General features: G+C 44.2%; 1 protein-coding gene across 1 annotated transcript in view; it reads right to left on the bottom strand.

Moving 5' to 3' along the window:
- Positions 1 to 13666, bottom strand: part of LOC123763526 (F-box only protein 21) — a 45499-nt gene that overhangs the window by 22024 nt on the left and 9809 nt on the right. The window contains exon 3 of the mRNA XM_045750660.2: positions 421 to 601. Coding sequence (XP_045606616.1) covers positions 421 to 601 — 181 coding nt within the window. The remainder of the gene's footprint in view (positions 1 to 420; positions 602 to 13666) is intronic.

Raw genomic sequence — 13666 nt, 5'->3', positions numbered from 1 at the left:
AGGTTTCACTGTATATATTTTGACATTACTCAGTATTAGGCGATACTGTGGCCACAAGCTGAACAGCAGTGCTGTGAGCCAATGCTGCGTGCGCCAGCCTTGGTCGCTCACTCAGTACTGAGGCTTTCACACCCGGGAACATTGCCCACGATTTTTTTTTTTTAAATGGTGTCTGTTTAGAAAAGCCCTGAGGAAGCTGATGTGAACCCAGTGTAGCCGTGGGAGTTTTGGATCATACACTAAAAATATAAGATCCCGGAGGTGCATTGCACACCCCCTCCCCCCCTGTTTAGGGCCTGCAGGTGCATTGCGCAGTTTAGTGGTTAATAAATCCATGAATTTTAACTACCTAAAATCTATAAACAAATTTTTACACACACAAAGTTATATACAATCATGAGAGTACTTGAACTGCCATACCTGCTTTACGCTAACATCTGCATGTGGTTGGAACCATCTTGCCATAAGTATTGCACCTGTTTCCAAAGACTGCTGAGCTGGTGGCCGTGCCATAAACTCCTCCCATTCACGTATGCATATTCCTTGATGAACATGACTCATTACCTTTAAAGCATAGTACTTCTCCGTCATGTTTTCATATCTGAACAGCAAAGAATAAGGTACAATTAGGAATGTGATATGGACCCAGGCATTGTATCTGATTAAATTAATCTATATATTTGCCGGCATACAAGACGCACTTTTTTATTTTTAAATGTATCAAAAAACCAGTATTGAATGTAATGAAACGCCATTTTTTGGGCGAGACCCGGAGGCTCCCTGGAGCTGTCGGGATAATATGTGATACATTAGACCGGGGCATTAGTCTCTGGAGTTCAGCCTACTGGGGACCATGAGCCAGATCCTTGCCCTCTCAGAGATGCAGGGAGCAATGGCCCTGGAAAAAGCCCCCTTTGGTTGGGAGGGGTTTTCCTTATCTGCCATCGACCAGGGTTGGGCACCCAGAAAGGTAGGCATAACAAAACAAACCCCACATGCTAAGAAAATTAAAAACCAAATAGAGGCAGAACTCCCTCTATTCCTAAGAAAACAAGGAAACGTCACACTCCACTGCCGCACGGCTCATCCGCACAGCCCTCCCTTCCCTGAGAGGAAGAGGGGGAAAGCCCCGGACCAGCTACCTAGCACTCCAGTTCGGAAGCTAAGCATCAAACAATGCGAATAACCGCCGACTGTGAGGGAGGGAGGGTTGCCAGGGAGCCTCTGGGGCTCACCCAGAAAATGGCACTTCATTACATTCAACGCTGGCTTTCTGTGGGGATCTCCTACGGCTCCCTGGGGCTACATAACCAAAGATAAGGAAAAGAGAGACTTGCCTGAGAGACGGCCGCCACATATGCCTCAATGCAAAATCGAGACAACTGGCTGCAACCTGCGACCCAAAGTAACACAGGAACGCCTAGGAGCAGGAACATTAACCAAATAATGGGCGACCATGGCCCTGTTCGACCTCCAAAAATCCCCGCAACCGAATATCAGCCCAGGACATGTCGCCAAACATGGCAGCCAACACAGCAAATGTCCTAACGTCATGGACACGAGGATAGACTGCAGGCTGGCTAGACTTAATAACCCTGCGGATGACCTGGGAGACCTGAGCCCTGGAACAGGGAACAAGGGAAACTGGATCAACCCAAAGCGCATACCCAGCCACTGAAGCCGAAGTGTGCAGATAACGGTGAAGAGCTGCAACTGGACACAACACACGATGCACCCGTGGCCTGACCAACCAAGCATCAATGACCAAAGGACCCCTCTGGAAAGCAGCAGTCTTGACCCCTCTGGAAAGCAGCAGTCTTGTTCTTCTCCAGAAAAGGAGGAGAAGACTGCAACTGAACAAACCGACCACCAGGACTGAAAGAGCATGAAGCTCACTGAACCTGCCTCCAGAGGCCAATGCCAACAGAAAAAGAGCTTTGGAAAAACAATCTTGAACTGATAGGACCACCATAAACCGAGGAGAGGAAAAATAGGAGAGCACCCTGTCCAAGAACCAGGACAGCTCAGGTGGTGCATGAGCAGGCCGGAGGTGAAATAAAGCACGAGAAAGCCTTCAGAACGGGGCAGTGACATCCACCCTGAATGCAAGCTGGAGCGGCTCACCAGCACCGCATGATATGAGGCGACAGTATTAGGTATCAAATGACGGTCCTAAAACAGCCAAGACAGACAGGACAAGACAACCCAATCAGAAATAGAAGACAACCTACGAAGAGAGAAAATGGCGGAAAGAACAGAAAACTTCATACTGTCGCCAAGACAAAGCTCTCAGGTGCAACACAATCAATGAAGCCACCTGATCACCATACAAATGGAGATAAACCCACTTCAAAAAGACCAGACGTGAAGAGAGGAGGAGAAGACCAAACCAGCCGTGTATACCGGATGGTCTGACCTGCTGGAAGAGACGGAGCTGCAAAAAACATCTCGGGTTCTCACACCGAGCAAGCTTAAAACTTAATTTTAACAAAACTTAACCTGGAACCAAGGCTGGGCCAGCCACCAAGGGGCCATGATGACTACTCTCCCTTGGTAGGACTCCAACAGAGCCAGAACCCAAAGCAATAGCTGGATCGAGGGGAAAAGGTACAGGTAACTCACCTTGACCAGTCCTTTTGAAAGGTATCCAACTCAACAGCCTTGCAGTCAGGAAAGGGCGCCACATAGTTCAGGAGACGCCGAGACCACACCGATGCGAAGAGGTCCATGTTTAGGAGTCCATACATCTGGCAGAACCAACGGAAGGAGTCGGTGTCGACCGTCCATTCCTTGGACAGGGTAATGGACCGACACAGACCATCCGCCAGGACACTGGACACTCCCCGAATATGAATCACAGAGCCAAACCTTGAAAAGCCAGCAGACAAGCCACTCAAAGCAACCAGCCCCAAGAAGGCACGGACCGAAGAGAACCCCTGCGGTTCAGGCAATGAACCACTGGAGAACAGTCCGAATGGAATCGGATAGTCGAACCCCGAGCGACCCGAACCCTGCGAAGAGAAAGCCAAACTGCCGCGAACTCCCACATCGTGCTGTGAGCCCGACGGAAAGATGGACCCTATGGCCAGCCTGGTGAGCACTGGTCACAAAACCCCAGCCAAGAGACGACGTGTCCATGAACACATCGAGCGAGGGCTCGGGTAGGCAACAAGGCACTGGAACCCCGAAAATGAGGAAGCCGGTGACGCAGCAACCGACGCAAGGCCCCCCAGAGTACGAACCCAGCGATCGCAAGATGGATGAGAAATGGGCATCCCTTCCACTTCTTTCGCAATTGCTGTGTTCGTACTCCGGGGCAAAACAGATGCTGAAGCCAAACCCGACCCAGCGGGTAGACCAGCGCAGCGAAGTTCAAATTCCCGCACAACTACTCGAGCAACCGCGGAGCGACCAGGGACACCCCTCCAGAAACAGCTGAAGGCATGACCGCAGCTTCAGCACCTCCAGAGGGAGAGACATGGAAGCAATTTGAGAATCCCAAACAAGACCCAGCCAGGTCCGAACCTGGGATGGAACCCGATGGGACTTCCTCCAGTTCACCAGGAACCCGAAACCGGAGAGCTGGGAAAGAACCACACCCCTGGCAAGCAGACAAGCGGACTGACTGGGAGCCCACACCAGCTAGTCGTCGAGGTAGGCCAGGAACCGAACCCCTAGCAGACGCAGATGAGTCACAATGACCTGAGTAAGATGCGTGAATAAGCGAGGTCCCAGATTCAAGCCAAATTGAAGGCAACAAAATCGGTAAGCCTGACGCCCCACCACGAAACTTAACCAGTATCCTGTGCCCCGGATGAATAAGAACGTGCCAAATACGCGTCCTTGAAGTCCAGGGACACCATCCAGGCACCTGGCTCAAAAAGAAGCCGGACCTGAGATAGAGTGGTCATCAGAAAGGAGGGGCAAGGTAATCCAGGGGCTCAGATGGGACAAGTCCAGAATGAACCTCAGATCCGCACAGTCCCGTTTCTGCACTGGAAACAGGCAGGAAACCCACCTGAGGGATGGGGTCGCTTCGACCACACCCAAGCGCACCCACTCCGAGATGACTTGACAAAGCGCAGGGGAAAAAGTTTGCCCCGGCAGCCCCGAACTCTCCAAAGTGAAAGGAGCCGCCCAATGCCACAACAGGCCGGATGACACGACCAAAAATGGAAACGAATCGTGGGACCAAGCACGAGCAAACAGAGTGAGCCTCCCCCCCCCCCCCATCAACAAGGCGAACCCTGAAAGGGCCGATGCCCCTTACAAGAAGCCAGCTGATGAACATCGTGCTAAGCAGATGACTCTGGCTCCGTAGACAACGTCCGCTCAGAAGCTGGCACCAATGGCCCATCTCAACCAGCGGAACCCCAAGCCTTGACATGATCGATCCTTGAAGGAAGGCCGAGAAGGCCAAGAACAGCTGCCATGGATAACCAACAAGTCCGACATAGGCCGAGAACGGCTGCCCTGGAGAGCCAACATTTCCAACATAGGACGACAACTATAGGAAGCGGCCTGCAGAAACTGAGTGACAGTAGATTCCACAAACAGCAATGGACAAAATGGCAATGAAAACCTAAGAGCCAGGGCCCAAGTGAATTCCAAAGAGAGAGCAAACACAGCCTGATGGCATGAGAGGCAAGAAGCAAAGAACAAACACAGCCTGATGGCATGAGAGGCGAGAAGCAAAGAACAAACACACAACACCGCCTCCTTCAGGATTGGTGCAAACAGCTTCAACAGTGTGGCTGATGCCCGAGCTGCCGAGGACAGTACACCAGAAGAAGGCCTTTCACTAAATGCCTCCACATCCTCCTCGAGCCAGGCCGAAGACAGCTCCAGCAGGGAAAAGAAGTGCAAGACCGAAGCCAAATGCCCACAGGCGCGCAAATCCTCAGCAACCAGGGACACTGAAAGGGAGGGAACCTGCACGTGAAGCTGTACCTGGCGGACATTGTGAGGATGCACAGGGAAGACCTGACAAACCTGAACGACCGTAGTCAACTCACACCATTCAAGCGTGCAGGTCCGATAAAACGAATACCATGCCCCCAATGAAAAGAAAGGGCAGTCTGCCAGCCAGGAAGACTACGGCACATCGTAACTCACCCAGTAAGGAAAAGAGGAGCCAAACTCAAAAGAAGAAGGATCCATTTTCGAGGCATAATCCGGGTCTCGCAGGATATAAGCCGCAATGGCCTCTGATCCTCCTTAGGCGGGATGCGGGAAGACGAAAACCTCTGGAAGGAGGAAACCGAAGAACACAAAGGAACCTGGAACCAAACCCGGGGAGGAGCAGAACTCATATCAAACTCGCACAGGGAGATACAAAAACCCATTCCCCTGTAACAACACTTCCCACGCCAAGGGTACCAAAATCCAAGCGGAGGTCAAATGTGGCCCAAGTCCCCCCAAGTCAACTCCTCCCCCAGCCTTGAGATCCTCTGGGGCAGAGCCATCCTCCAAACCCTCTGCCTTTGGTCGATGGACCGGGGAAGGTCCATTGGAAAAGCAGGGAAGGAGGAGGGTCCACTGGCATGACCTGAAAGCCCCGGCAGGAAGAACAGGCTTGAATGCCTCCGCCACCGATCTGAAAGGGGCAGTCCCCGAAGCTGCCTGAGTCTCACCACAAAGAAAGCCCTGCCCTGACCCAGAAACCCTCAGACGTTTGTGATCCGGGAGCAAGGGGGGAGGCGGAGGGCCAGCAGGGAAAAGACAAGGCAACGCGGATGAAACCAAAGTCGTGGTGACTAACGCCCCAAATCCGGGTACCTATAACCCAAGTGGGGCAGCCGCGAGGCATCCGGAAAGGCAACCAACCTAGCATGTTGCAGCAACCTAAACCTCACATGCAACGCGGAAGCTGCCTGCACCGGAATATCATTATCAGAGGACTGGGTGAACTGGAGTACAAGCATGGAACACCACTCACAGGACTGGTGTCAAAAATATCATTGACCCAACAGGCAGCATGGCAGAGGCAAAGACGGTGAGTGTCACCCTGAGACAAGGGGGGGGGGGGGGAACAGAGCAACCTTCAAACTCGCAGGAAGTGATATGGGACTCGGAGAACACATCAATTGGTCCAATGAGCCCCAAATGGGGTTTTCTAGGGTGCTTAGGCTGACTGCTATGGGAAGCCCAGGCAAGGTACTGCTAACCAGTTAACCCAAAACTACCAAGAGAAGAAACAAAAGCTGAACCTCTGCAACATGTGCAATCACAGGGACCTAGTGGAGGGCCACCAAAATAATACAAGTAGTCCTACAGCCACATCAGGCAGACCCCCACCAGGCAAACAAAAGAAAAAAAAAAGAAACACCTTGCAAAGGCACAACATCTCCAAGATAAACAGAATAATATAATACGCTATGCGTATTATAAGACGGCTCCACAGTACCTCATGCCCCAGCCAGCAACGATAATACCTCCTACCAAACAGTGTTGAGAAAAACCCCAGCTGACCCCAAGGGCAGTCAATCACCCAGCAGCAAAGAGAGCCCTGTGGAGGTAGTTCCCAAACAGTTCGTGGAAGGTAACCCCAAACTGCAAGGGCAGTACTTACAGGGCACCTAGGGAAGGTGACCCTAGTCACATGCTGCCCCAGGACTTCTTGAATTACACCTGGCTCGCACACCACCACACAGGAGAGGAGCACCGTTAAACACGGCACTGCTCAAAGGATGGAGCCAGTCGACTGACCGCCACTCAACACAACAGCCTCAGAACCGAGGTTGGGTAGTCGGCACAGGAGGTCTGGGCTGGTCTGTGCAGCTGTGGTGACATCATGCTTGTTTGCTTGTTTTCTGATTGGGGAGTTCTGCTTACTTGCTCAACTTTCAGTTTGCAATTCTTAATCAGCTGTAATTTGTTTTGGGATTCCTACCTTTCTGGGTTCTTGTCCTGGTAGATAGCAGACAGACTGCTTCCAACTACAACTACATGGGGGTGTCTATAGGCCATTGATCCTCGAGCCTCTCTGAGGGGGCCAAGGTTCTGGCTCATGGTCCCCGGTAGGCTAGCATTCCCTCGATTGACTGTTGCCACGGTCTAATATATTCACATCAGCCCGGTATGGCTCCAGGGAGCCGAAGGGGCTCTCCACATAAAATCTTTCAATAAATGTATGATGAAACATACTAAAATATTTTTTCCACAAAATATCCTTGTAAAATAGCGGTGCGTCTTATGTGAGGGTGCGTCTTTTATGCCGGCAAATATGGTGATACCATTCAATAACTACACAGCACACAACAATGAAAATGTTTGTGATATGTTTGGTGTGGGAACCATGACAATGGTTCTAATACGAGTCCCTCAAATCTTGTCACCTTACCAATTTATCATATCCTCACCCAAAAAGTTTAAATGTCCTGTAAATTACTCTATCTGACTATGCAAAATTAGTGAGGAATGCTAGTTATTGTTCATGGTCAATGGTAATGTGGTTAAATGTCTGTCTAACCAATTTCAATTGAAATTTCTGCTACATCACTGGTTATAATATTACAGTACGTGTATATGGAAACCTTTCAAAATCAGGGTTAATAAAAACATCTTTCAAAATAAATACAGGTCATGTGTTATGCAGCATTGGTTTACAAGCTTATTTTGATTTACTAACCAGAATCAATCCATGCATGCAAACTCTTGGTTATTCATACAAATGGCAAGGAGAGACCTTAATGATTACAGCAGCAAACATTTTCATGGTATCTAAAGATAAAATTTCCATTAAACTGTACACACATTCATTAGTTACATGGACAGAGAGAGAGCGAGCTACTGTATAAACCATTGTTTGAGTATCAGCTATCACTGCTGCAGAGTGGAGAGGGACCACACACAGGGTGACAAGCAGCAACGAATGTTTACAAGTTGCACTAACCATTACTGCCACAGTAATTGCTCATTATGAGTAATTTGTAAAAAGAGTATTTGTATTAAGAGTACAGTATTAGATTTAATTACAGCGGCATTATATTTTGCTATTTGAATCTGCTAGAAAAGCAAGAAAAGCAATAGTGAATTTTTTTTAATGATATTAAGAAATGCAGATTGCAACAAAGACAGGATTCACCATCGAGTCATAAGCTGGCATTACAAGTTATTCTTGGAGGGTGGGGGTGGGGGCATGTCAATTTAAGTCATTTTTGTTGGTATGTTGTTCATTTTATTACAGTATATTACCATTTTATTGCCTAGATTATTAGCTACATTTTGACCTTTATTTGAAAAAATCAGTCAACTAAGTATTTAAGATTTTTTAGTTGGAAGAAAAACGTGCAATAATGACGCGTTACCAACTAATATATTGTTTTGGATAATTTTTGGTGGGCTATGAAAACAAATTTAGGTCATATTAAGTAAATATAAGTACAGTAATTGGAAAGTATTTATGTGACGATGTCGACGCCATTTGTTGAGCGCACCCAACCCCATTTTCTGTTTCCCCAATGGAAGGCTGTGATCTTATTGACACCTGTGTAGTTTCCTTCTTACTATTCACCTTTCACTCCTCAGAAGTGATGTGGGTGGTACCTTGGTCAACAAGCATTAGTTCACCCAGGGCAATCCTGAACTCGAGACAAGTTCCAGTGGGAACAAGTAGGCCGAGTCGGTGTAGACTGTGATTTGTCTGTGATACCCAGCCAAGTATTGGTGATTGGACCAATGCATCCCGGGATGGCCAAGTTGAGTTACGAGATGGAATTAATGTCCGTCTGTTAAGGCTTGTTATAGTTAAAGCCTGTGTGGAAGCCAGACAGTGTGTTGCTGAAGAGTAGAATTCTTGTTTTGATACTGTGACGATATTGTAGAGGACTGACCCATGATTTATTGTGAAAGATAGACTCACTGGCATGAGCATTATAGATGACAGACTCAGGGAGGGGTACCTTTAGTGTTGAACAACATATTTATTTATTTATTTATTAATTTATTTATTTATTTACAAGAAGGTACATTGGGTTTGTGAGAATACATAGCATAGTATTTACAATCTTGTAAAGCCACTAGTACGCGCAGCATTTCGGGCAGGTCCTTAATCTAACAAATAATTTTAAGTAGGTAAATTCTAGCAGAATTAATAAAATGATAACAGATGCATTGCAAGAAAAAAAATGATATGAGAGAGATTAGTAGGTATATTAAAGCACATTAGTATATTAAAGCTCTGATTGATTGCATTGACAGCTTGATTGGTAATTTAAACAAAGATTAATAGGCACCATACAGCAAATTGATAGCACATAAGACAGCAATGATCACAATGGTTAAGTTGTTTGGATTGGGTACATAAAGATTAGGAGATTAGGTAGCACTAGATACAGTGCAATTTTAAAGCAACAAGGTAGAAAACTATGAAGATGAAATTAGGTACTTTTTAGTTTTGTTTTTGAATGACGCAAAAGTTTATATTTAAGAAGTACACGTAGTGACGGTATGGTTTCAGTGTTGTTTACCCCACCCCTTCATTCTTGTTGGATTGACTATTACCTCCAGTTCTGAATAACTTTCTTATGACTTTGGGTTGAATCTAATAAGAAGAGGCACTAAGGGCCCCATAGAAAATTTGATAAAAGTTTGAAATGAAAAGAACCCTTAACTGGCTAAGTGAGGCCGTAACAATTTACAAATTTGTATAATTAAAATGGACATTGTTGAGGATTAGTCTTGATACATTTTTATCTGGAAAATTCCAATATCAAAACCTCCAACTTTTACATTTTCTGTTTCAGTTTGTTAGTTTTCGTCCAATTTTGTTAACATTTTCAAATAATACACAACTCGGCTGGTTTCACATTTGTATCCGAGCTTTTTTGAATTTTTTTCTTTATTAAAGTTTTTTATACAAAAATCAAAACACCAGATTCACAATTTTTATTATTATTAGGAGACATTAATTAGATATTTCCTCTAGCACAACTATCAACTATAGAACTGTGTCTGGTCTTTCCAATGGCATCATCAAAATTTTTAAGTATGAAATAGATTAGCAACAAAATTATTTAAGATACTGCTTATTATTAATATTATTTTTTAATTTAGCTTTTAGTAACCACACTTGTTATAAATTAAGGCAAAGAAATGTATCAATCAATCAAAGAAATGTAACTCTAAACATCATTCTAAAGTTGACTTGGACACACAGACATCCAGAATGAGGAATGGCACCACAAAAACCTGTGGTTACACAGACGTTAACAGAAACAATAACGTCATTCAGAAAGTAGGGCATTGCCTATGTAAACAACCCATTTAACTTCAAAATTTAAAGAAAAATTACAACAAAGTACAGTACAGCCACACAAACTTATTGTAATAAATATTAGTGTCCAGCAAACCCACCAGCTTCCATTGCCTGGTTCACTTCAAAGGTGGTGGTGGTGGTGGCAATGGGCACTTGCCAGGATGCAAGTGGGCTAACATATTTTCATAGTTTTGCAACTCACACTGGCCAATACTGATTATAATGTCTACAATTTATTTTAGTAATGGATAAAGAAGACATCCATATTAATGAAAAAAAATCCACAATTCCAATATTATCGCATGCAACCCCCCTTATAGCATGACGGGATGAGGTCAACACTGGCAACACCCGCTGCCAATTAGGTCTTGGCTGAATAGCCTGCTGCTGCTGCTGCTGTTCTTGTGGATCGGACCTTGATGGTTCCCACGGGTGTCTTTCTCAATACAGGAGTTTTTAGTTAACTTGAAATGGTGAAAGCTATTCATATTTATTGATCTTACTAAGATCTGTACAGTACTACATTGTTTAAGGTAATTATGATATTGTACAAGTAGAGATAAATGGTAGAATACCTCAAAAGTGACATCATAATAGACATGCAGATTTGTTTTCAAACTGGAAGGTCACATGCAACAAATTTACTCAGTTTATATAGCAGGGTCACAGAAATCTTACAGGACTGATACAGTTAAGACATATGGTATCATCTGGACCAAAGAAAGGCACCACAAAGTCTCGCATAGAAGAATGTTCTGGAAGCTGAAAACCAGCAGATTAGCATGGATGAATAATTTCCAAATAGAAAGATGAGAGAAGTGGTAGAGACTTTGAAACAAACTGGAGGAATATCAGTAGTGGAGTCTCACAAGGCTAGGTACTAGCACCAGTAATGCTTATTTTCTGTATATATGATCTACATGAAGGAATATGGAGGCAGGTGAACATTAATAATAATAATAATATTTTATTTAGGAAAAGTACATACATAGATGCAGAGTTACAAACATACTGTTGGATTTATAGAGCTAGCACATACAATACCTAAAAGCCACTAATACGCATAGCGTTTCGGGCAAGGTGTGGAGGAAAAACACTTGGACTAAAACTTAATAGTAATTGGAAGTAAAGTATAAATTGTGTCGGGGGAGGGGGGAGGGGGGGAAACATGGTAAAAATCAACAATTGTACAAGTTGGTCAACAAACAGCATTGTTAAGAATAGCAAGACATGGGTTGACATTTAGGGGGTAAGGTAGGTTACAGGGAGTTAATTAGGTAGTACTTAGTTCTACTCTTAAAAACTGGTTGAGAGGTACAGCCTTTGACATGATTAGGGAGGTCATTCCACATTCTGGGTCCCTAGAGTTGTAGATCATTTCTAGTTTAAGTCACACTCTTGGAATATCAAAGTTGGTATTTGTTTTTGGTGTGGTGGTAACATGGGTTTTGTTACAACCTTCTAGGAAACTTTTAAGGTCAGGATTGATATTGCAGTTCAGAGATTTAAATATATAGAGTACACATGAGAGGATGTGTAGTGACTTAAAATCTAACATATTCAAAGATTTGAGTAAGGATACCGAGTGCTGTCTGGGGCCAGAGTTAGATATTGTTCTAATAACAGCTTTGTGTTGAGTAATTAGAGGACGTAAATGATTTTGTATAGTAGAACCTCAAGCACAAACACCATAATTGAGGTAAGGATATATTTATTTAAGGATAGATATATTTTGATATATTTAGAATGTGTCCCTGGAAATTCAGCTTGTTATCGATGAGAACACGAAGGAATTTGCCATCTACTCTATTACTAATTTGGATATTGTTTATTCTTAGATTAATTTGCTTTGAGGATTTATTACCCAACAAAATATAGGAAGTTTTGTCAATGTTAAGGGTGAGTTTGTTAGCAGTTAGCCAAAGATGGACTTTATTTAGTTCAGTATTCACTATGACACAACTTTCATTTTCTCCAGTCCTGACCCTCTTGCAAGAGGGTCAGGACTGGAGAAAATGAAAGTTGTGTCATCAGTAAATAGACTTAGTTTGAGGTGTTGAGAGGCATGTGGAAGGTCATTAATGTATATGAGAAAGAGGAGAGGGCCAAGTATGCTGCCCTGAGGAACACCAATGTTGATGAGTAGGGTGGGAGAAATGGAATTATTCACAGAAACATACTGGAGCCTGTCAGTAAGGTAAGACTGAAAATATTGGAGGGAGTGACCTCTGACTTCATAATGATGTAATTTAAGGTTTTGGTGGTTGACAGTGTCAAAAGCCTTACGTAGGTCAACAAATAATCCAACAGGAAACTCATTTTTATCAAGAGCTGCATGTATCAAGTTAATCATACTAATAAGTGCATCGTTAGTGATTTTTTGAGGTCTGAAGCCATATTGGCAAGAGCTAAGTATATTGTGTTTGTCTAGATAAGAGTAAAGCTTCTTGTAGATTATTTGTAGATGATGTTAAACTACTGGAAATAGAAAACACATATCTCATACCAAAGATAGCATAACTACCAAATTAACATTACCTTGCAGCAGACTGAAGGACCTTAGAATCAAAATCCAGCCTTCACCGAAAGTTGCATAAGTGGGAGCAGCAGAAAAAAACTAACCAAACCCTAGGAATACTGAAGGGAACCTTTGACTTTAAGGAAAAAAGGTAGTTATTCAACTGCGTATATATATATCTCTGGTGCACCCCACTTGGATTACTGTATTCAAACATGGAGACCTCATCTTCAGAAAGACAGCTGCTTAAGAGAACATTCAACACCAGGCAACAAAAATCATTCTAGAACCAAGTTGACTTTCCTTACCATGAACAGTTAAGGGCCACAGAGCTAACAACACTGCAAACTAGACATGACAGGGCATATCTCTTCAAAATTTTAAAATACTGAACAGTTTGGAGAATATTGATCCAAACAACTTCAAAATGTCAGATATAAAACAAACAAGGAGCAATGGTTTCAAGCTCAACAAGCCACAATGTAGGACAGAATACAGGAGATGCCTTTTTACCCAGAGCATTATAAACCCATAGAACTGCCTGTCCACTGTAGACAAAGGCCAAAACATTGCTGAATTTTAAAATCCAGATTGAAAAAAACATCAGGGCAAATGGGGGAACCTCTGACAACCCATCAGCTTTCTGTCCTCATCGAGGCCACTAGTGTTAGTCGCCCTCAGGTAAATTCAGGTAAGTACCCTTCAAAATGACAAAATAAGCACATGATGCTTATGATGGGATAAAAACACTTCCCTGGCATAGCAAATGGAATCCAATGGGATAAATACCACATAATGGACAGCAGAATAAGTAAAACTAAGCCATATTCGACCTACAAAGTACTGCATGTGAAAAGACCTTAACCCTTTAACTGCGCAATGCACTTGCA

Source organism: Procambarus clarkii, chromosome 52 (assembly GCF_040958095.1).
Source record: "Procambarus clarkii isolate CNS0578487 chromosome 52, FALCON_Pclarkii_2.0, whole genome shotgun sequence".
In the NCBI taxonomy this organism is placed as follows: domain Eukaryota; kingdom Metazoa; phylum Arthropoda; class Malacostraca; order Decapoda; family Cambaridae; genus Procambarus; species Procambarus clarkii.
Note: the sequence above shows the minus strand (reverse complement) of the source record. Positions and strands in the feature narration are given on the sequence as shown.